At 38.6% G+C, this 22616-nt stretch overlaps 1 protein-coding gene across 1 annotated transcript in view; it reads left to right on the top strand.

Moving 5' to 3' along the window:
• The first annotated feature begins 1161 nt into the window (after window positions 1-1161).
• The window catches only part of TAF2 (TATA-box binding protein associated factor 2), a 61368-nt gene continuing 39913 nt past the window's right edge, over window positions 1162-22616 (top strand). Inside the window, exons 1-10 of the mRNA XM_069854584.1 lie at window positions 1162-1519; window positions 2984-3038; window positions 3792-3952; window positions 11026-11144; window positions 12364-12505; window positions 14935-15166; window positions 15950-16134; window positions 16687-16800; window positions 18101-18200; window positions 19802-19887. Coding sequence (XP_069710685.1) covers window positions 1467-1519; window positions 2984-3038; window positions 3792-3952; window positions 11026-11144; window positions 12364-12505; window positions 14935-15166; window positions 15950-16134; window positions 16687-16800; window positions 18101-18200; window positions 19802-19887 — 1247 coding nt within the window. The 5' untranslated portion in view covers window positions 1162-1466. The remainder of the gene's footprint in view (window positions 1520-2983; window positions 3039-3791; window positions 3953-11025; window positions 11145-12363; window positions 12506-14934; window positions 15167-15949; window positions 16135-16686; window positions 16801-18100; window positions 18201-19801; window positions 19888-22616) is intronic.

The following is a 22616-nucleotide window of genomic DNA, read 5'->3' as shown; positions in this document are numbered from 1 at the left end:
TTATGGGCCTGACCTGCACCCACCACCCCGGGCTCGGAGGGGATGGAGCAGCCCTCATGGAGCAGCCTCTGTTATAGAATCATAGGATAGCTTGGGTCGGAAGGGACCTTAAAAATCATCCAGTTCCACCCCCCTGCCATGGGCAGGGACATCCCACTAGATCAGGCTGCCCAAGGCCCCATCCAACCTGGCCTCGAACACCTCCAGGGATGGGGCAGCCACAACTTCCCTGGGCTACCTGTGCCAGGCCCTAATAACCCTCATGGTGAAGAAATCCCTCCTTATATCTAGTTTAAATCTGCCCCTCTACAGTTTACACCCATTGCCCACAGTCCTGTCACTACAAGCCTTTGTGAACTGTGCCTCCCCAGTTTTCTTGTAGCCCGTTCAGCTACTGGAAGGTCTCTATAAGCCTTTTCTTCTCCAGGCTGAACAACCCCCAAATCCCTCAGCCAGTCCTCGTATGGGAGGTGCTCCAGCCCTCGGATCATCCTTGTACCCTCCTCTGGACCCCCTCCAACAGCTCCATATCCTTCTTATGTTGAGGATTCCAGAAGTGGACACCCCACTCCCGGTGACGCCGCGCGGGGACTCAGCCCGGATCCAGCAGCGCTGCCCCAGTTCCCGCCGCCCGAGGCCTCGCCCCGCCCTGGCCGTGCGCTCCCTCAGGCCGCGGGCCCCGCACTGCGCGTGCGCGCCAGCACGTGACGCGGCGCCGCGGCGGCCTGTTGGGTTCTTTTGCGGGGGGTTATTGTGTTTTTGTTTGTATTGTTTGTCCCCCCACCCTTACCCGCCTCCCGGTGGCTGCCTCTGACTTTTCACCGTTCTGACAAACGGCGCCGCAAACGAGTTCCCGTACCGGAACCTCCGAGCTGCGTTTACCCGGCCGTGACCTCTCTCCCCGACGGGGTCAGGGGTCGCCCACAAGATGGCGGCGGCCGCTGAGGGGCCGCGCGGGGCCGGCGCGCGCCGGACGCGCCTCTGAGGGGACCCCGCGCTGGGCGCTCCCGCCTCGGCCGGTTCGGGAGCTGCCGCCTCCGGGGAGCCGCTGGAGGTACCTGGCTTCTGCGGGGAGGAAGCCGGCAGCGCCTCTGCACCCGTATCGGAGCCGCTGAGCCGGTATCGGAGCCGGCGTCGAAGCCCCTGGCGCCTCATAACCGGCGTCGCAGCCCCCGGGCTGCTGTCGGAGCCTTCGGCGCCTCTGGGCTGGTGTCGGTGCCGCGGTGAAGAGAGGGGCCGCGTGCTGGGCTCCCAAAAGGTCCCGTGGAAAGGTTGGACGCTGTTGGGGTGGCAGCTGCCGTGCTTGCTGGAGCTGAAGATGTCCGAGTGCTGGGATTGACGTGCACGGGGGAGATGAGTGATCCAATACGTCCCAGCACAGGGAAAAAACGAAGGATCCGTCGAGAGAGGATGCTGTTGGTGCCAGTCTGACGGTCAGCGGGGTGTGTTTGGTGCTGCTGTTCAGGATGAACAGGAAGAAAGGAGACAAGGGATTTGAGAGCCCAAGACCGTATAAATTATAAGTATCCATTTTTTCTAAAGTTGCTGTATTTGGGACTGGTGCGCATTTGAAATCAGCCACAGGCTGATACGTAATTGTTTACTTGAGCAGGTTGTAACTACTGCTTGTGGCATAGCTTGTGTTCAGAAAATGTGTGTGGTAGGTCTGTGTTTTATTGTGTAACCGGGCTCCCTTATGGAGAGGGAAATTCAACTATAAGGTCTCATATAAATATATTTACGTTGTGTCAAATCCTGGGCATCTCTCCACACAATAGCAGCAGTGCAGACCATGCTGCCACTTTCCATCCTTACCGTTGTGTCAAGCTCTTATGACTTAAAGGCTCTTTTACATATTAAAAAAATGTTTGCAACCAGCTTTGTTAAGCAATTTGTCATGTCTACACATTCATTATTTCGGTTGTAACCAAGCTGTAAAGCAGTTTGGTTGTGGATTGCAGTGGACCATTGTGTATTTCTGTTTTATACCTCCTTGATTTCTTGATAAATCTGTAAAACGAATATGTTTCCAAATAGAATCACCCTTGTTATCATATGCATTTTAACGTGTAGGTAATGTTTGAATCCATTGTTGGATACTGCATGTTACAATTCTCTTGTAGGAGTATTTATTGAACTAGTTTGGCTGAAACAAAGTCACGTTTTAATGCACAGGGTACATGAGTATGTGCATAGAACGTGTGATGCGCCATGGAAGCTGAATTATTACAAGGTGATATCTTAAGTCATGAATGGGACTTCAGTGAAGTGTGGTGGAGATGCCACTGCTAAAGTTTCAAAAAATTAGGATTCTTTTGTCTTCTGTTTTTTAAATCGATTTATATTACCAAGAGTTCTAATAGATTATTCAAAATTCAAGCAAATGCCTTTGACTTCTTTAAACTACCTGTCTTAATTGATATATAACTATTATTTAAAATAATAAATTCTTATCATATAGTAACTGTAAACCAACATACGGTATCTTTTTTCATGTACAGTATGTGCTTATATAAATTATGTAGGAGTGTCAGCTTGCCTGGTAAATTTTTCACAGGTCTCTGATTGGAAATATTACAGCTGCATACAGTTCCTAACGCTGCACATTACTAAAGCGTTAGAACTTGACTCTGTGCAATTAGTAGTACTATATTTTTATATACTGTTACTTGATGTTCAAAAGTGATGTTATCTCCCTGTATTACTAGTAATATCCATATTAGTATCACTGTATGCTTTGATTTTATTGGAACTTTTCTGATGTCATGTGCAACTTCTATTCGTTATTTATTGTAGACCATGCAAGAGATTTGGGCCATTCTTCTTATATAAGTATATGCTATATGCAGTATTTATCTATGCGTACATCCTGTATGAGCTCTCAGGTTTTTTTTAAAACTGAGTTATAGTATTGTTTGAAATGCTGACGTTTGTGCAAAACCTTACTTATTTTAAATTTTTTATATTTTTTTTCCCCCAGCACAACTCACCAGGTAGTTTGTATCAACAACATAAATTTTCAGAGAAAGTCTGTTGTAGTAAGTATTTTTTAATAAAATGTGAAAGTAGAAATTAAAAGTCTGGGTTTTCTTCATGTTTTTAGGGGCAATAACTGCACACACATGCTAATTGTGTTCTGCTTATTTATTCATGCTTTCTAACCTAATGCCTCTCATACGACTGTCATTCCTTGGGATATGTCAAATAAAATACATTCTAATTGTGAGCACTTTAAACTCTCTAAGGAAAAGCTTTATAAAGAAATGCATTGGTTTGTAAAAAATGTTACAAAGCAATCTTGATTTCAAAATTGACCTTTAACGCTGTTTTTTAGTTGATGTTAGGGATAGGGTTATGGAGTTTTCCAGCCTATATGCAAGTTCACTGGAGTTTTGAAGAGGGCTTCACAGTTTAAGGCCTGAAGTCATTGAGGCTTTTTCTGAACTTGGGTATCTGGCAAAAATTACTCTGTGTAGGTTTTAGAAATAATTGTCTCGAGTTCAGATACCAAAACCTAAACTATAGCGACGCTAGTAACTTGAGATCTGGTTGGCAGAGGCAGATCATGTGCAGTAAAAGAAGCATGATTGTCAATCATTTTGAAGTTTTTTGTTTTGTTCTGTTTCGCATCTGGAAAAATTCACCCATTAAATGGTATGAAAGAAAATATACTGTAGACATAAGAAAAGGCAGACAAATTTCCTTTGAAATGCGTTAATGAGATTTATATATATGTATCTGTTGTGAGTTGGTCAAGATTTTATAGAAGGTTTTAATTTGTGTTTTCATAGGGTTATGTGGAACTGACCATATTTCCCACAGTTGCAAACCTGAATAGAATCAAACTGAACAGTAAACAGTGCCGGATTTACAGAGTAAGAGTCAACGATTTAGAAGCAGCTTTCATATATAATGATCCAACGCTGGAGGTTTGTCACCATGAGTCAAAGCAGTAAGTGATGTGTTTAAAACCCTGCAGATGTAGTGTCTTCTATTGCTGTTAAGCGTGACCTATTTTATTGTACTGGCAAGTTTTACCTGGTGATTTCCTAACTAACCTAAGTTCCAGGCAGAAACCATTAAGTTTTGGTATGGTGACTTATTTTGGGAGAGTATTTTGGCAACAATTTTGACTCATGCTATTATTTAGAATCTCCTCTACTAAGAAGAATACTTCTTTATATTGTTTTGTGAAAGTATCAAAAACTTTAAGAAGTTCTTTATGAAGAAAAAAGTCATGGATGCTCATAGTGTTCTCAGTGCTTTAGAAAACTCCTTAACGTGTTTTTTCCCTGGTAAGAAAATATCTTTGGCTAAGGTATTTTATTTTTGGTAGACTTCAAGTTTACCTATGTCCAACTTTTATGTTCATTTATTTAAAGAAAATTTGCTTACATAATTGTGGCAATTGCATTTTATTTATGTCCTTGTAGAGAACATTCTACAGCAGTGCAACTACATTCATACCAGAGTTCCATGTTAGAGGACTGCCATTAGTTTTGGATTTTGTGGACCTTTTTTGTGGTTTCTTTTTTGTTTGGTTGTTTTTTTCACTGCAGCATAGTTGGTTAAATCAATTTTGTTACACCAGTATAATATTATGTAGACCAAAACTACTATGTTCTGATAATTTGTCCTGCAAAAATTGTCCCTGTTTTTATGATATGTCAGACTGGGTCATCATTTTTGTTCCTTTCTAGTCTTAAACCTAAGAATAGTCATATGGTATCAAAGTTCTAGGGAATATTTCCCATTTTCCTAATATTTTTTTTTTAAGAAATGTTTCTGATTTGATTAAGTATGTCTAGATAGCCTTATATATAATTAGCTTATTACTTTTTAACAAATAATAGGAATAAGTCAAATAATGTAACTGTATCAGGTTGACTGTTGGACTGAGATGCGTGTTACAGTCCTTCTGCTATTTGTTGTGTCCCCTTGGACAGTGATTTCCCTGAGAGATTTGCTAGCTGAAGAGATAGAAAGGGCTCAGTAAGCAGCTTCAGAGGTGATAACAGCTTGGTTAGCTTGTATAGCCGATGAAGGCAGATGGGAACTAGCTAGACTCATTCTGAAGCAAATTGCAGAGAGTTCATACAGTCCTGCTAGTTAGATTTGTGAGAATGGTGGCATTCTCAAATTATCAAATGATGTAGCAAGATCTATGAGAGATTTTCTACTCATTGCCTTAATGACAAGAGTCCTTGTGGTGTTTCTTAGTCCATTTCAGTTTTCGGGTTACACCTGACAACTTCTGACTGTTGTCTGAAAACTAGACTAGCAAGGAAAACTTCTGTTCAGCTGCTGAGATTCAAGTGCTGTTTTTATCCTAAGTTTTGCATCCCTAGTTTTGAATTGTTTGTTTATGACAGACGCCCTATATTCCTCTGTTCATTCTGTGCAAGAGTTTCAGTAATTCAGTTTTTCTGTTTTGTGACTCTTTTTTGTTGTTGCTGTTGCTTGTAAGTAAAAAATTCAAAATCCTTGTCACAGGGGATTCTAATTGTTCCGAAGAAAGAAAGTAAACCTTTTGGTCTTTTCTGAGTAATCAGACTTTCAGTATTTATTAGCGTTATAGATTAGCGTGTAAGACTTAGCATGTTACCTAAACTCACTTTGAAGTTTGAATGGGAACGTTTAAAATTTATTGACCGTTTGATATTGAAGAGCAAGTTTAAAACCATGTAGCTTCCCCCATGAAGAGACAATGATATGGGAAGACACTTCAGTAAAAATCTCTCATCTGCTTATATTTTTGTAAGAGAAGCACTATGGGCAAATGTTTTCACTACATAGTCTGTTGAGATTTTACTGAAACCTATGTTCAAGTTTTTGAAACCTTTTTGCAGCTTTGGTTTAATTCACAGTTTACTGAGTTGTTAAAGAACTAATGAAAACACTGTGTATGTTTAAGAGTGGTTAATATGGAATCACAAAGTCCTTTAGGATCCTATTGGAATCACTTAATCTGAGCACAATGTTTAAACAGGGTCAGATAGAGCAGGCTGCACAGGGCTGTTCCCAGTTTGATTGTGAGTCTCTCCAGGGAGAGACAATCTCTCTGGGCAACCTGCTCTGGTGTTTGATGGCCCTCACAGTAGAAAAGTGTTTTCTTGTATTCAGATGTAATTGCATATCTTTTGACTTGCAGTGGGCACAGACTGAAGCACAGGAGGTTCCCTCTGAATATCAGGAACCACTTTTTTTACTGTGAGGGTGACTGTGCACTGGGTCAGTTTGCCTGGAGAGATTGTGGAGTCTCTATCTTTGGAGATACTAAAAAGTTGTCTTGACACGGTCTTGGGCAGCTAGTCCTAGGTGGCCCTCTTTGAGCAGAGGGGCTACACCAAATGACCTTCAGAGGTCATATCCCGCCTCAGCTGTTCTGTGTTTCTGTAATAAATGAATCCTGAATGACTTTTGGAATATGTGGGTAAAGAACATAATTTGAATTATCAGAGTGAGCACTCCATTATGTTAAGAATCTGATCGAGAGAGTTAATTCCATCATTCTGTGGAGAAAGTTAGTATAGTGAAACATCATCCTTTTTTTCATATTATCCTTTTTAAGGGCAGTGAATGAAATTTAAGGATGCTATGTGCAAAGTGAAATCCTGTCTCACACAGAGCTACAGTAACCTGTGGTTCTCACTGCTGCAGGTTTTCACATTGCTATTCAAACTTAATAGAAAGTCTTTATAATTAACTCCTGTGTTATCCACAGTTATGAAGGACAGAGGTCACCAAATACCTAAACCCTAGTATGCCTCTTTTCTTTATCCCAGAAGTCAGAGGCTACGTGGGTTATGAAATATTACATGAGATGTGTATTTTTTCTATTGAAATACCTCGTCACAGTTGGATATTGTACGTAACAGTGTTCAAGTTTTGATTAAATACAGCATCTCAGCTTTTTAGGTGGGATTACAAACAGCAGTGCTAGAAGCCTAAAACCTCTAGAATTAGTACCTGAAAAAAACAATCTGTCAGTGGGCTTCCTCTGCCCTTATGATGAAGAACTGCTTCTAGAAACAGCAGTTGTTTGTCGTAGTCCTTATGTGTTGGTGCAAAAGTTATTGAGATGTGATCTCTGTCATTTCATATTTTCAGTGTTGCAGAAAGAGAAACAATTTTTTTGATCTAATATATTGTCACAACTGAGGTAAAGAAACATTGATTAATTTTGTAGGAAATGTTAGAAACCTTTACTTAGTGCATTAAATATATTTTCAGCTTTGATGCCATTGCAAGTTTATCTGTCAGTTCCAAACCATAATTTCAGGTAACAACTGAAAGAACTTAAAAAGTTTTATATGGAAATAAAGTTTGTCTTCTATCTTGTAATTTCCTCTTGAGACTTCAGGTCATAATAGCATTTTCATATCGGAATAGATGGATTAATTTACATAACAAAGTCACTTCTGCCCCAACTGAGTGAATATCTGAACAGTGCTGTGAAGTATAAAAAAATCGCATAGTTTTACTGTGTGTACACAAGGTGGCAGAGAATCCCATTTTGCTCACATATTTACGTAAGAGTATAAATCTTGGAAACAGTGTTGGAGAATATCTGTTTGGGTCTTGTCTCAGGGCTATTGTTGAGTGTTAGTGTTACAGATGCCTCTGTCCTCTTCGTCTTCCATCTTTTACTTGTAAATTATTGCTTTTTCGATTCTGTCGATATAAGGGAAGTGGGATTTATTTTTCTGTGCTGTAGTATACAGAAATCCCTGACTACTGAGGCAGCTGTCTGTATCTAAGCCCCTTCTGTGTTAAAATGGGCAAAGGAAATCTGTTTTCTTAATCCCATGGGTGGGATTGTAAGCTGTTAAATAGTTGCAGCAAAAGTTAGGAGTTTTGAAGCAGTGGTTTGATCTGTGGTAAGTGAAGTTTGTGATCATTCTGCTGCTGCCTGGTTTTGCCATTCACATGTTTGTGTGATAACTATGGTGCAGGGTTGAGAAGCTATTTAATTTTATTAATATTTCTCTGCAAAGGAAGATATGTTTTTGTATAGCTAATTAATGTACGCTTTCCCCTTTTATGATGCTTATCTAGTTGTAAATCATGATAGACCAAGTGCTAATTGTAGCTGCAAAAAAAGTAGAATAGTAAATTAATTACAGGTAATTCAGTAATCTTCCATTACGTGTGGATCATATTTTGCCAAGTTTATGGTAAATGTTGTAGCAATAAGATGGTTTATAGACTAAGTTTGGGCTGTGTAACAGTTAAGTAGCACCACTGCTGATAGTAGTGAGAGTTGCTGTGGAAAATTGACATGGAAGTGTTTGAAATCAATGAGTAGCATAAACAATAAGTCCTCGTGGGATTGCTTTTTTCCAGTCTGTCAACATGTACTTAGGCTGTAATTAAGTGTTTTGGGGAAATTCTGATAATAAAATGTATCTCTAACAGGAAAAAAATGTGAATTCATATTACACTTAGTATTAGGAAAATTTATCTTTGTTCCTTGGGCTGTAACTTTTGGCATGTGCTTTGTTTTAGTATAATTGCTACACTCAGTTTATTGAGAGTAGTTCAGCCTATGAAAAAAATGACTCTGTGGTACTAAGCCTTCGGTGGATTCCTTATACAATGAATCACCCATTTGAATTGGAACACTTCACAAAAATAGAAATATCGGAATAGACTGTTATCCATAAAATGTTAAACACTGTGGAATCTATCTTTCTTGCTATAAAATCGTAACCTTTTCCTGTCTATGAACCCACTGATGTTTAAAGTGTAACCACAAGCTCATCACAATCTTCAAACTTGGAACAACTTCTCAGTGATGTACTGGAAAGGGATCTTTTGTCAGTTATTGTGAATTTTCAGAACCAGGTTTGGTTATAATGAAAAATCTTTGAGACTTTACAGTCAAAGAGAATATTACTACTGTTTTCTGTTGCTAGTTTCTGTAATTGCTAAATTAGTTTTTAGTCATGCAATCTTTTTTTTAAAGTTGCTTTCTTGGGATGCCATTTGAAGACAGCTTAACGAAACGTCAGTTGGGGTGGTTATGATCCTGTTGACAGTCTCCCATGCCTCAGGAGTAGCAATTCTTTGACCTCTCAGTATGTCAGATCAGGGAGCTAAACCAATGGAAAGCTGTCTGAAAGAAAAGACTTCTCTTTTTCCATTTGGCACTTTCAGCTACATCACCACAGGGTCGGATGAACAGTAGTCTCCTTAATGAGCGAGGGAGCAGGAATGTGTGGCTGAGACTAGGAGACAGCACATCAGCAAAGTTGGTTTGAATGGTTCTGAAATCATAGCTGAACTTATAGTATATTCCAGTCAATAAGTTCAGCCTTGTGCTTTTAAAATGTGTTGGCATTATATCCTGTCTTTAGGTATACTTCATCTATGAAAAAGGAAAATATTATTATGTATTAAAACTTGAGATCTGGGTGTGCCTATGCTCATATGCTCCCATCTACTATTCATATCCTATTTTCAGAAGCTTCCAAGCAAAGTAGACAAGTTTACTGCTCTGAACATTTTCAGTCTTGGTAGTGGTGCCAGGGAATTTGTGCACTATTATAGCCAAAGATCAAGCACTGCATGAAAATATGTCCTTCGTATATTGCAGTGTTTTAGCAAAGTTTTTTAGATGTGGAAGGCTGGGAACATAAGCAGAGTGTTTGACATACCTAAATTTACAGGATGACCCTGGAATGGTTAATTATCCTTCATTCTTCCAAGTAAGGTACTGTAATTTGGGTTGAATGCTATTTTCTCTGTGGGTGGTGAATAGGGAATGGTTAGATGAAAGTAAAATCCTGAAATGAGATCATGTCTACTTTGCATGGACTTCAGATTCCATGGAAGAGAGGAATCCACAGCCAAAAGTTAATTTTCTCCATTGTGGTGCAGTAAAGCTGCAGAGCTTTATGCTTGATTGCAGCTCTGCTGCCACAGTGACTGGATTCATCAGTGGCACACCTACATGCTTGAAATTCTGGGAAAAAAGGTGATCGATAATTGAAACACTTTCTCTTCAGGTATAGAATTGTGCAAGCTTTTGAAGAAGTCTCCGTACTAGAGGATTAGAATTAACAAAGATGTTGCTTCCACGTGTTACAGAGTTTAAAAACCCATTTTGAAAAAGTATGCAAGCTGTAGTGTAAAGATACAGAACTAAGGTTATTTTTGAACTTGGCTGGTCAGTCCTCCGGTATCTGGACTTTATCACATGAAATAAGACGCAGATAACATACTACTTATAATTGCTGCAACAGCAGACAAATGCACGTTCCTGCACATTTCAGTAGAAAACAATTAAACCAAGCTATAATTGGAGTAATGGTATTACTTTGGAATGAAATGTGCAGTCAGTTAGCAGCTAATATATAGCAGCTTAAACAGCTCAAAACCGATTACAAAATTTGTGTCTGATTCCTAAATAAATGAATGATGGTAACATTTTTTTTTTTTTAAATCTAGAGACTAAAAGGTACAATACATATTTCTGTGTTTTAGTGTTTTAAAGCTAAAGCTCTAGCATCAAATATTTTATGTGATATTTAAGAGTGTAAAGTAAAACTATTCAAGCTAAGTGGAGGAAAGATACCACTGCCAAGCTAAAATCTTACTGCATCTGGAAAAGCAACTTAAAAGCAAAACTGCGATATATGAGGGGACAGATCTTCAAGACAGATCTTTATAGTAAACGTACAAACTTAATCCAAAAATTTCCGGAACAAGAATTTCTAATTGTTGTCCCATTAAGCATACAAATTACTTTTTTTGGGAATTAAAGAGCAATTAGCATTCCTCATTTAATTTACTAGGGATTATTACTGTTTAAGTCTTTTTGATCATAGATCACTTCTGTAAGAGCCTAGTTTTAAGTTCTGTTTTTTGAGATCTAATCTTTTTCACTTCACTCCTTTAAAAACACAACAAAATACTTGTTGAACATGTGCCACAAAGTTTAGGATTGAAATCCTGTAACTTCAGAAGTTCTTTTTTGTACTTCAGCATGTGCTTTAAGAATTAACTGGGTATTTCTGACAGGAGGAATCTCAACTATTTTTCCAATGCCTATGCTGCTGCAGTCAGTGCTGTGGACCCAGATGCTGGAAACGGAGAGCTCTGCATTAAGGTTCCCTCGGAGCTGTGGAAACATGTTGATGGTAAAAAGACCATATTGAAAGCTTAGTTTAAGATGCCATAGACTTGTTAGCTATGACTTTGCTTAGGAAGACAGTAGACTTAAATAACTAGAATTAACATTGCATTATGAAATGGTGGTTACTGTTTTGATTTTTTCTCACCTGAATCTTTCCAGCTGAAGTCTGAAAATACCCTCACGCTTCTTGGTAATATGGTGAAGTGGTTGCAAGAGTTCTTAACGCCCTTTACAAACAAACTCTTGAGTAGTTATGAGCCCGGAAGGATACATGAGGACATATGTGGGTGTAATGGAATATATTTGGTGCTAAGTTATAACTGTTCAAAGCTACTTACAATATACATGAGGCAACAAAAGAAATAATTTAGAAGGATATGCCAATATAAGTGTTGTTTTAAAAGCTCAATTAATTTTTAGCCTTCTCACTTTGAAGAATCGTTGGTTTAAAACAGATTCAGTAGTGAAAAGTAGACTACTTTTTAAACTGGTATGCTAGATCCTGGAACAAGTAACTTTTTTAATAAATTACCCTCCAAAATTGATTATTTTCTTACATGGATTTTATTAGTTTCCTGTACAGGTTTTCTTACATGGTTTGATAAGTTTTTCTGTGGATTTGTGAGACCTGTTGGAGAAAAAACAATTATATCATGAAGCTGACTCACAGTGTTGTCAGATGCACCTTTATGGGAGAGATATTTTTTGTTTATTTTAATTTTTGAGTTACTGTTTTGTCACTTGCAATTTCAGAAGAGAAAATATTCAAATTTTTCTTTTCAAAATTTGAATGCCAAAATATGGTGAGATTTATTTGATAACTTTCACCATATGTCTGAATTTCTTTTCTTGCCATCCTATTAATTGGTGAGATTTCTGTGAAGCTAAACCAAAGCAAAGACACTTCAGTTACAGAAAAAACTTTAATTATGGTAAGTATTAAGAAGCTGCAAATGGCAATAAGGTGTCTATTAAGAATGTACCTATTATGTGCAGTTTTTGTAGACTATTATTTCAGCAAGTTACAAAGATCATGATTAGGGTACAGTCACTGTACAAAGATTATTTACTGTTGGGGAGCTGGAAAAGTAACTCCAGTTGGAGGTTCAGGAGAATGAAGTAAACACATAGTCTTGAAAGATGTCCAAAACTGAATGATTATTCTGAAATAACTTCCCTCTAAATTGTATATATTTACTCTAATTCCATTCTTGGTGCTGCAGAATTGAAAGTCCTGAAGGTACATATAAACTTTTCTCTGGACCAGCCAAAAGGAGGTCTTCATTTTGTGGTACCCAACATGGAGGGCAGCATGGCAGAAAGAGGGGCTCATGTCTTTTCATGTGGTTATCAAAATTCTACAAGGTAAGAAAACTACTCTTGAGTGTTAGATCATATTTCCTATTTAATCTCAAAGCGTAGAAAATACAAATAATTTCTCTGAATTCTTGTAATTTTGAAAAATTCTGAAACTTAATATGTGCTTGAAAGTAGCTTACTGATGTGAAGTAGCATCTAATCATGGGATGTAGCATAGCAATCACAAGATGGTAGAATTCTCAGTTCTAGGGGAAGTAAGGAGGGGTGTCAGTAGAATGCCCACCCTGGACTTCCAGTTGGCAGACTTTGGACTGTTCAGAAGGCTGGTTGATAAAGATCCTTGGGAGAAAGGAGCCTAAGTTCCATTAAGGAGAAAGTTGCCCAAGAGGGCTGGATGCTCTTTAAGAAAGAAATCCTTGCGATGCAGGAGCAGGCCCTCGCTGTGTGCCAGAAAATGAGCTGATGGGAGAAAAACAGCTTGGCTGAGGAGAGCGATCTGGATGGATATCCGAAAAACAGGGGAAAGTATATGAGTCTTGGAAGAAGGGGCAGGCATCTTGGGACAACTACAGGAATGAAGTGAAGTCATAGAGCAAGAAAATCAGAAGGGCTAAAGCCCAACTAGAACTTAGATTGGCCAGTTCTGTGAAAGGTAATAAAAAAATCTTTCTACAAGTATATTAACCACAAAAGAAGGGCCAAAGGGAATCTCCATTCTTTACTGGATGCTGGGAGGGATGATAGTGACAAAGGGTGAGGATAAGGCTAAGGCACTTGATCCCTTCTTTGCCTCAATCTTTAATAGTGAGGTAAGATGTTCCCTGGGTAGTAAGCCTCATGAGTCAGAAGACAAGGGAGGGAGAGCAGAACAAAGCTCCTGTGATCCACAAGGAAATGGTTAGAGACCTGCTCAGCCAATCAGACATTCACAAATCTATATGGCTGGATGGGATCCACCCGTAGGTATTAAGGGAGCTGGTGGAGGTGCTTGCCAAACCCCTTGCCATCATTTACCAGCAGTCCTGGCTGACTGGAGAAGTTTCACTTGACTGGAGGATGGTAAATGTTGCACTAATTTGCAAGAAGGGCTTGGAGGGAGGATCCAGGAAACTGCAGGTTTGTCAGTCTGACCTCAGTGCTAGGGAAGATCATGGAACTGGCCATCTAGAATGCTGTCACACAGCACATACAAGAAAACTGTGTGATCAGACCCAGTTAGTGTGGGTGTATGAAAGGCAGGTCCTGCCAAACTAACCTGATCACCTTCTATGACGAGGTGGCCCACTTAATGGATGAGGGAAAGCCTGTGGATGTAGTGTACTTGGACTTCAGTAGTGCCTTTGACACCATTTCTCACAGATTTCTGCTTGAGAAACTGGTTTCCACTGGCCTGGACAGGCACACCCTCTGCTGGGTAAAAATCTGGTAGGATGACTGAGCCCAAAGAGTTGTGGTAAGTGGATTTAACTCCAGCTGGAGGCCAATTACAAGTGGTGTTCCCCAGGGCTCTGTCCTGGGTCTGGTTCTGTTCAATGTCTTTATCAGTCCCTGGATGGTTAATAGTGGTTAACCTTGATGAAGTGATTGAATGTACCCTTAGCAAGTTTGGGGATGACGCTAAGCTGGGAGGAAGTGTCGATCTGCTTGAGGTTAGGGAGGCTCTGCAAAGGGATCTGAACAGGCTGGATCGATGGGCTGAGTCCTGCATTTGGGTCACAACAACCCCATGCAGCACTACAGGCTTGGGGAAGAGTGGCTGGAAAGCTGTCTGGCAGAGAAGGACCTGGGAGTGTTGGTTGACAGCTGGCTGAACATGAGCCGGCAGTGTGCCCAGGTGGCCAAGAAGGCCAATAGCATCTTGGCTTGTATCAGAAGCAGTGTAGCCAGCAGGACCAGGGAAGTGATCCTGTCCCTGTACTTGGCACTGGTGAGGCCACACCTTGAATACTTGTTCAGTCTTGGGCCCCTCACTGCAAGAAGGACACTGAAGTCCTGGAGCATGTCCAGAGAAGAGCAACGAAGCTGGTTGAAGGGGCTGGAGAACAAGTTTTATGAGGAGTGGCTAAGGGAACTGGGGTTGTTTAGCCTGGAGAAGAAGAGGCTGAGGGGAGACGTTATCACTGTCTACAACTACCTGAAAGGAGGTTTTACAGAGGTGGGTGTTAAAAGGCAGGTAGATGAAGTGCTCAGGAATATGGTTTAGTAGTAGACAGGTGCGATTGGACTCGATGATCTCAAAGGTCTTCGTCATTGTAGTGATTCTATGAGTACTAATTAGAATTTCTATGCTTTATCGCTCAGCAGGAGGTAGTAGCAAAGAAATTTGTAATGCTTTGTGAAATTAATGTGTAGTAGGAGTCAGTACGTCTAACATTCAGAGTATTTAAGAATATGGCTTAGAATTTGAGAGCAATATTAACTATGAAAAAGAAGTGTTATTGTTAACCATTTTTCCTCCAACCCTAACTCCGCAGATTTTGGTTTCCTTGTGTTGATTCATATTCCGAGTTGTGTACCTGGAAACTTGAATATACTGTAGATGCTGCAATGGTGGCCGTTTCAAATGGAGATTTGGTGGAAACTGTATATACCCATGATATGAGAAAGAAGACTTTTCATTACATGCTTACTATTCCAACTGCAGCTTCTAACATCTCCTTGGCAATAGGACCTTTTGAAATCCTTGTTGATCCATATATGCATGAGGTAATAATCTTCACAGAGGCCTCCTACTTGTTTTTAATAAAGAATTAGTGACTACTTTTGTGTTGCAACCAGTATATATTGGTCAAATACAGATATGTCTAGATGTGACCTCCATCAGTACAGTTTATGATACAACTTGTATTGTAGTGCCTGTATTTAAATTTATTTCCAAAGTAAAATCCTTTGAATGAACAATAATTCCATTCATACCTGAATTTATGGGACTGATTTAATTGGAGCTGGTAACAGTGTATTTCTGAAAATAGCTTTAAACCCTGACTTCTATAGAGCCAACTTGACATTACCTATCATTCTCAACACGGGTCTTGTGTCACTGCTGAAGTGAGTGTTGCTGGCTGCATAAGTTTGTGTAAAAAACAGTAATATCAAAGGTTACATGTAGTTTTAGCTGTAACAAGTCTTCTAAACAGTAGCAATGCTTAACTGATTTGAAAATAGCTAATTCTTTACTGCATGAAAGAAAAATTCTATCTCCAAAAGACACTGGATTGCAAAATCAAAGAAAAATGCCGTGCGTAAAATTATAGACATCACTAGGTAGGCATTATTTTCCTGTTGCTGCTCCTACAATTAAGATGGAGTTTCTGGTGTGCTTTTCTGCCATAGATAGTCATTATCACAGCTTGAAAATGCTTTTTTTCTGTTAAGTTTAGAGCAGCTGTATTTTTGTTGTGTTGTTTGTGGTTTTTCTGTTATGTAACATACTTGAGGTTTATGGATTTAAATACATTCATCAGCCTTGTACCTAATTTTCCTTTGTAGGTGACTCACTTTTGCTTACCACAACTTCTCCCGTTGCTCAAACATACCACATCATACCTTCATGAGGTGTTTGAATTTTATGAGGAGATTCTTACCTGCCGCTATCCATACTCCTGTTTCAAGACTGTATTTATAGATGAAGCTTATGTTGAAGTAGCTGCTTATGCGTCCATGAGTATTTTCAGGTTAGTATTTGAGAAAATTACACAGGCTTAGAAGCTCTAGATCTGAGACTGTTGGGAGATATGTGAAGCTTTTATTATTTTTATAGCCTGAATTTTGGGCTCTCTGCTTTCAAAAGGCTTCCTTTTGTTGACATTACAGGCTTTTAACACTGTTTGCAATTTTATCTGTTATAAAGATGTTGGATTTGTATCTTCTTTAAAAAAAATTGGCAGTGTTTTTTTCTGAACAAAACACTGTGCATAAAATATTTAAGATCAAATTAAGTGCAGAAATTTTATTATATTTTATTTTTCTTCAGGTGGGATAGAGTACCTGAAGCCCAAAAGAGTTTTACCAGTTAAAACAAACTACTTTGTCTCTATGTAGAGTCTCATATATAGATAATAATAGATCTGTCTGGATTAAGGGTATTAAAAAAATTTGTTAACATCTCATTGGAAAATCAGTGAAGGAATTATTTTATTTGTTTTGGCTTCTAGAGCAAGTTCTCTGTTTTGTTTCTTTGGAGCTTGTGCTCATATTGTGTTATTTTCTTTTTTTGGGGGGTCTAGCACAAACCTCTTACATAGCGCAATGATTATAGATGAAACTCCACTGACACGGAGGTGCTTAGCACAGGCCCTGGCCCAGCAGTTCTTTGGATGTTTTATATCCAGAATGTCCTGGTAAGTATTTTACCATTGTACTCTCTAGAAAATGGGAAAAATCTAGGAAATTCAAATTTTAATTTGCATTTCACATTTTATCAGAGGAAGCTGTAGACAAAAGAGAGGAAAAAAAAACCCAGGAAGAATGGTAAAACCAGCTCAATTAGTGAAAATCCATCCGTTTAGGGGTTGGTTTTTTTCATTTGAGATGGGAGTGTGAGATATAAAAGTTCCAAAGACTGTGAGGACTTAACACGTCTTCTTTCAGAAACTGTTGCTACTGAATGTTGTAGTGTGCTTTGGCACCTGGAAAATTAGAGGGGATACTTTCTTGTATCATCAGTAAATTTCTGTCAGATATTTTGGATGAAAACATGTAGCCTGCATAGGAAGTACTTGTGGACTACAAAACTAAGGAAGGAAAACATAGGAAACTATGAGGAAGTTCAGGGAAGGGAATGCAGAAATTGTTGCAAAATGGGCAAATTTATTGGAGCGGTATGTTGCCTATAACTCTACCCGTCAAAGTCACCCCCAGCTGATTCCTGCAGTTCTGATCAGTCTTTATTTTAAAGACTTTTGCATATACATTATATATCAGGGACAAGGAGCCCATTACTTTTTTTGTGGCAAAAGTGTATGTCCCAAAGTATCCTTGGCTTAAAGGAACCCACATTTTTAAACTGATATTTGTACTATTATAATTGCTTTCGCTTTCTTCCGTATTTCTAGTCTGCTTCCATTGTGAAGACATTTTCTTCTTCCCTTAGTTAACTCTCTTTGTCTTTATTTTATTCACTTCATCATACTCATGTCATTCTCACGTTCAGGATTTTACTTCATGTTCATTTTGTAGCTTTTTCCGTATTTTTTTCTTTCAGAACATACCCATTTCAACACCTTTTCTGAGAGTTATCCATGATATTGTGATAAGTATTTTGTCTACTTGCTGCCCAGATCTTTTGCATTGCATTGAGAAGATTAAAAAGAAATTAGGGCCATGTAGATTAGCAGTTGTTTTATCTTTATGTGTCCATTTCCTCTGTTTCATTGTTACTGTTTCAGCTAAAATAGCTTGGGTTTACATTTTAATCTGGGCTTCTGTGGTAAAAGTGCAGTTTTCACTGGCTTTTTGGTTTCATTGGTCCCATCCAGGTGCCAAGTTACATAAATTGGTTCACAGCTCATCAGACTCCTATTGACTTGGAGAAGTTATATAACCTACTGAAATTTGTGGCTATTTTGAGCTGGTCAAAAATACCACTCCTTACAAAATACCTTCTCAAGTGCTATAATTCATGCTTCTTTCTTATTATAGGTCAGATGAATGGGTACTAAAGGGAATCTCTGGTTATATTTATGGCCTTTGGATGAAAAAAACCTTTGGTGTTAATGAGTATCGCCACTGGATTAAACAGGTAGCAACATAAGAAGTCTGTTCTATATCTTTCAGACATTTTACATCAAAGAAGATGCAGTATAAATAGGTCTGCATTTCAATCTAAAGAAATATTTAGTAGTGACAGAACTAAAACATTTTTACCACTTGCTGCAAGAAAAACACCAAACATATTAAGCAAAATAAGTATCTGTGACTGCCTTATGAATAATTTTCATTATCTGTGCATTTCGTTTTCCTCTTTTTTGGCGGGGGCTTTTGCACAAAAACAGAAAGAAAAACAAACAAAAAAAGATTGTAATTTTTAAATGCTTAGAATAGAACATGGGATAAGGGGATGTATTTGGTGAATTTGTTATACTGTGATAGGCATCCATATAGCTCAGAATGGATGCAGCATTAAGTCGGACCAGTAGTGGTTCAGGTATCTTTTAGTATCATTTAGGTTCTAAATGAAAGAATGAAACAGTAAAAAATCCCTGTTGAAGGCATTTCCTTTCTTGGAAATGAAATTTCTATCTATACCTATCTCAGGGCATTACATTAGGAAATATAATCTCTAGTGATAGCAGCAGTGACTCTTTGTTCTTTACCAGTCACATTCATTCTCAGAAAGGCATGTATCTTCCTCTCCCACACACATTCTCTTACCTTTACTCTTCCAAAAACTAGATCCCTAACTGCAGGGGCTCCATTTACATCCCCAACTCGCACGGGGACCTAATTCCATATCTTTACCAGCCTAATGTACGTTCAGCTCACCACTCGTGTGCTGTCTGTGTTAAGGCTGTGGGTGTTCTAGAGAACAGCAGAACTGGATGAAGGTCTGTCTAATCAGGTTCACTGCTGCATGTGGCAAAAGTTGCTTCTGGATATTAGTTGCTAATGTTCTTCCCTATGAATTAGTCAAATGCTTCCTCATGGAAGTAAAAGGTGCTATTGTCACAGACTCCAGTTCTGCCCTTGCTGTTTTGAATGTATTATCAATACATGAACATGTGTTATTTGATATAAATCAATAATGCTATCAACATGTAGAAATTCCTTGACTGGAATGTATTGGGTTGCAGACAGACATCAGTTCACTCTCCCTATGCTCAAGCTGACCACCGGATTTGATCCAAACGACACATTTGATTGTTGGGTGATAGTGAACCCACACAAATGTTGAGGTGTGCTTGTTAACATGGACATGGCACCACACAAATTCAGACTTGTGTTCCAGTTCAGAGCTGGCTTCTGTCTGGTTTGAGGATGGGTCAGGGTGAGCTTCCATATGCTGCAGTCTACTCTGCAGATATACCCAGTGTTACTTTCTACTGCAAGGAAATGGTCATCCCCTTTATTTCTTTTAGTCAGAGACAACTTATTTATTGAACAATAATTCTCTTTAGATATTCTCTTTAGATATTCTCTTTAGTTAAATATTTTTGTGTGTTGATCCAAAATCCATACCCAGAACTAGTATTAACTGCTGATTTCTACTACCATGCTGAAGAATATCTTTGATTTTAAAATATTTGTATTTGTAAACAAATTTAATTAGGAGATATGGTTTGAACGATGATATGAAAATTACTTTTCAAAATTATGTTTGCTTATTTATGTTGTACTTTTTAGGAGTTAGATCAAATAGTGGCATACGAACTGAAGACTGGTGGAGTTTTACTGCATCCAATATTCGGAGGAGGAAAAGAGAAAGACAAGTATGTTTATTTAAGCCACAAGTCATTATGGGGTATGTTTTTATGGGGCCATTAATATATGCCTTGGGTGTGTTGTGTAGCACAAGGCCAAAAGCTGAAGAACTTCAGTTGCCCAAGGCATGTATTACCAGTCTCATAAAGTACATCTTGAGTATATCGTATCACTGGTGTTTTGGTTTTCTTTCAATTTAAATCTTGAAGGGAGTTAAGTATAATGAATGTTTTTTTAATGCTATTATGAAACTCCTTCTTAGTAAGAGGATGATAGAGAATATGGAGCCAGAATTTTGATGTGAGCTATTTCTGGAGTGGTTAGTAATCTTTGGGCTTTTTACAGTATCGTCAGTTTTCTTTTCCTTTGCTCTTTTTCTTTTCACTCTCGGTTACCATCCTGAGATTTCTTATCAAGTGAAAAAACCAACCAAACAAACAAAAATATTAGTCATCTGTGAAGTACGCTTGTAGCTGTGGACTGGCTGGGTTTGTGTAGCATCAGTATTGCTAGCTTAGGAATTTTCCCTTTACCTGTTTTGTGGTACTCCGTACTCTCTGCTACCCACAGGGTAGCGCTAAACACTGGAGGTAGGAAATATTGCTAAAAGACAGATCAGTTAGTTGATCCAGGTTTCAATGACAACCTTTTGTTGGGTTTTTATTTTCTTGGATAGATTCATCTAGTTATGAGACAGCCTCACAGAGAATGGCTCTTTGGAAACTCGTGAGCAGCATGTGCAGAACTGTGAGGCTGAGCGTGTGCAGGCGGAGTGGGAAAATATGTCAATTTCTTACTTTTACTGTGGCAGAAGCCCCTATATTATGAAAATACAAGTGAAATTGTCTGCAGTGGTGATTCTCTTGCATTGAGTGTGTGCAAATCAAGTTTGTATTAATTTAAAATTAAAACTCTGGATTTAGAATTGAATCAAGTATGCAAATAACCCACTTAAAATTTGAATAGTGATCTTTTTTTTGAGAAACGAAAAATCAGAGTTTTCTGAAAACGGGAATAGGACATAGTGGCTAGTTTCCCAGCCAGATGATTCCTCAACAAGGGCTGTGTTTTCTGGATGTTGACAACAATCATAGATGCAGTTTGTGTATGTGTATGTATGCCAAACTGGTTTTCAAATTTGCTTGCCTGCATGTGATGGATTTAGATTTCATCCTGTTCTTTCAGTTAGAAAAGGAGACCAAGTAAGCAGATGCTTTTGTTACTTATACCTCTGAAAAGCAACTTACAGCTAGCAGCAGTCGTTTTAGGCATCCTGTGTTGGAACATTTTACAGAGAACAAGGCCTGGATGCTGTGAGATCGTTTAATACTGAACAACTCTAACAAGGCCTTGAAACAGAGAGCCGAAAGATAAACAGGGACCAGTTGGGAGGAATGTAGTGGCTACTTCTGTGGGAACAAGCACCAGCTGAAAGAAAAACAATTGAAGAGAACTGTCAACATAGTTAAGTTTAGTATAACTTGGTTTCTTAGCATGTGCAGTAGTTTAGCAGTAGTTAGCCAATAATATGTTAGTAAAAGCCTTATGGACAGCTACCTTTAACCAATAATACACTGTAGATACCCTCGTGGGCACCCAGTTATGTAACCGAAAAGGGTTTATAAAGAAACAGCTAAGCTCAATAAAGTGAACACTCGCTGATCACATTGATCTCTGCGTTTTGATTCCATGCTTCTGTCAACAATCCTGTTGGTGGTGATGTCTTTTTTTTCCTAAGGAAAATTTCGGGTACTGAATTAGGTCTTGGCTGTCTTTTCAATGTACTCCCCTATACAGAGAATCTAAATTGAAATTAATAGGATCAGATTAAATTAGTAGAAAAAAGGCAGATTTTTTTTTTAAAAGGAAAGTTTCTTTATAACTGTTAATTTCATTAGTTTTATTGTGTGTATTCTCGATTTGAATACAAATAATTGAAAATATCCTGTTCTAGTGCTTTTAAACGTATCCTTCCACCTGATGTGTCACTGCTACAGACACTCTGTTTCTACGTCTGTTTTACTACATTGTATAGTGGCTTGTTAATAATAATCATAATGTCACTTAAATGTAAATTACAACTTGCTGTTTCTTGTAGATTGCAAAGTTCCCTTGTATGTTAATTTAAATATATGTTCCTCACTCTGGGAAATTATTTGCATTTAGGGTGGTATTATCATAACGTCTAGAACATTTCTCTCCAATATATTTTTTGCTTTGTTGGGGTTGCTTCTTCCCTAGCATATTTGCATTACAGCAGTCCCAATTAATAATAATATTAAAAATTTAGGGTGATTAATAATCTCATTTTCAACTAAATTCAAAGTAGAGTTTGGAGATGATTCACTGGGTAAAAATAACTTTTCAGACACGTGAATTCATTTCTGTGCAAAACACAGGTCTCTCAGATTCTTCCTGTTTATGTCTAGTCAAATGCAAATACTACCCTCCAGAACTTTTATTTTAAAACAAAAATATCCTACAGCTTGGGAAAATGAAAGAAAGGAAAGTGCAAGATGTCTGCTGCATGGATGAGGTTTCAAAACAAAGCTTTGTGGTTTTCACATATTCATTCTGTGTTCTCCCCTCTCAGATTTTGGTTCTCTTCAGTCTTTGATTGTGCTGGTACCACCCTGTCGTAAAAATTAAAAACATCAAGAAATGTATGTAGAGATATTTCAGATAGAAGAAGCGTACTGACAGGTTTACTTTGAATGGCTGGAGTATGTTCAAGAGT

The sequence above is a fragment of the Phaenicophaeus curvirostris genome, chromosome 3 (genome assembly GCF_032191515.1).
Source record: "Phaenicophaeus curvirostris isolate KB17595 chromosome 3, BPBGC_Pcur_1.0, whole genome shotgun sequence".
Classification (NCBI taxonomy): Eukaryota; Metazoa; Chordata; class Aves; order Cuculiformes; family Cuculidae; genus Phaenicophaeus; species Phaenicophaeus curvirostris.
This window is presented reverse-complemented; position numbering and strand designations above follow the sequence as displayed.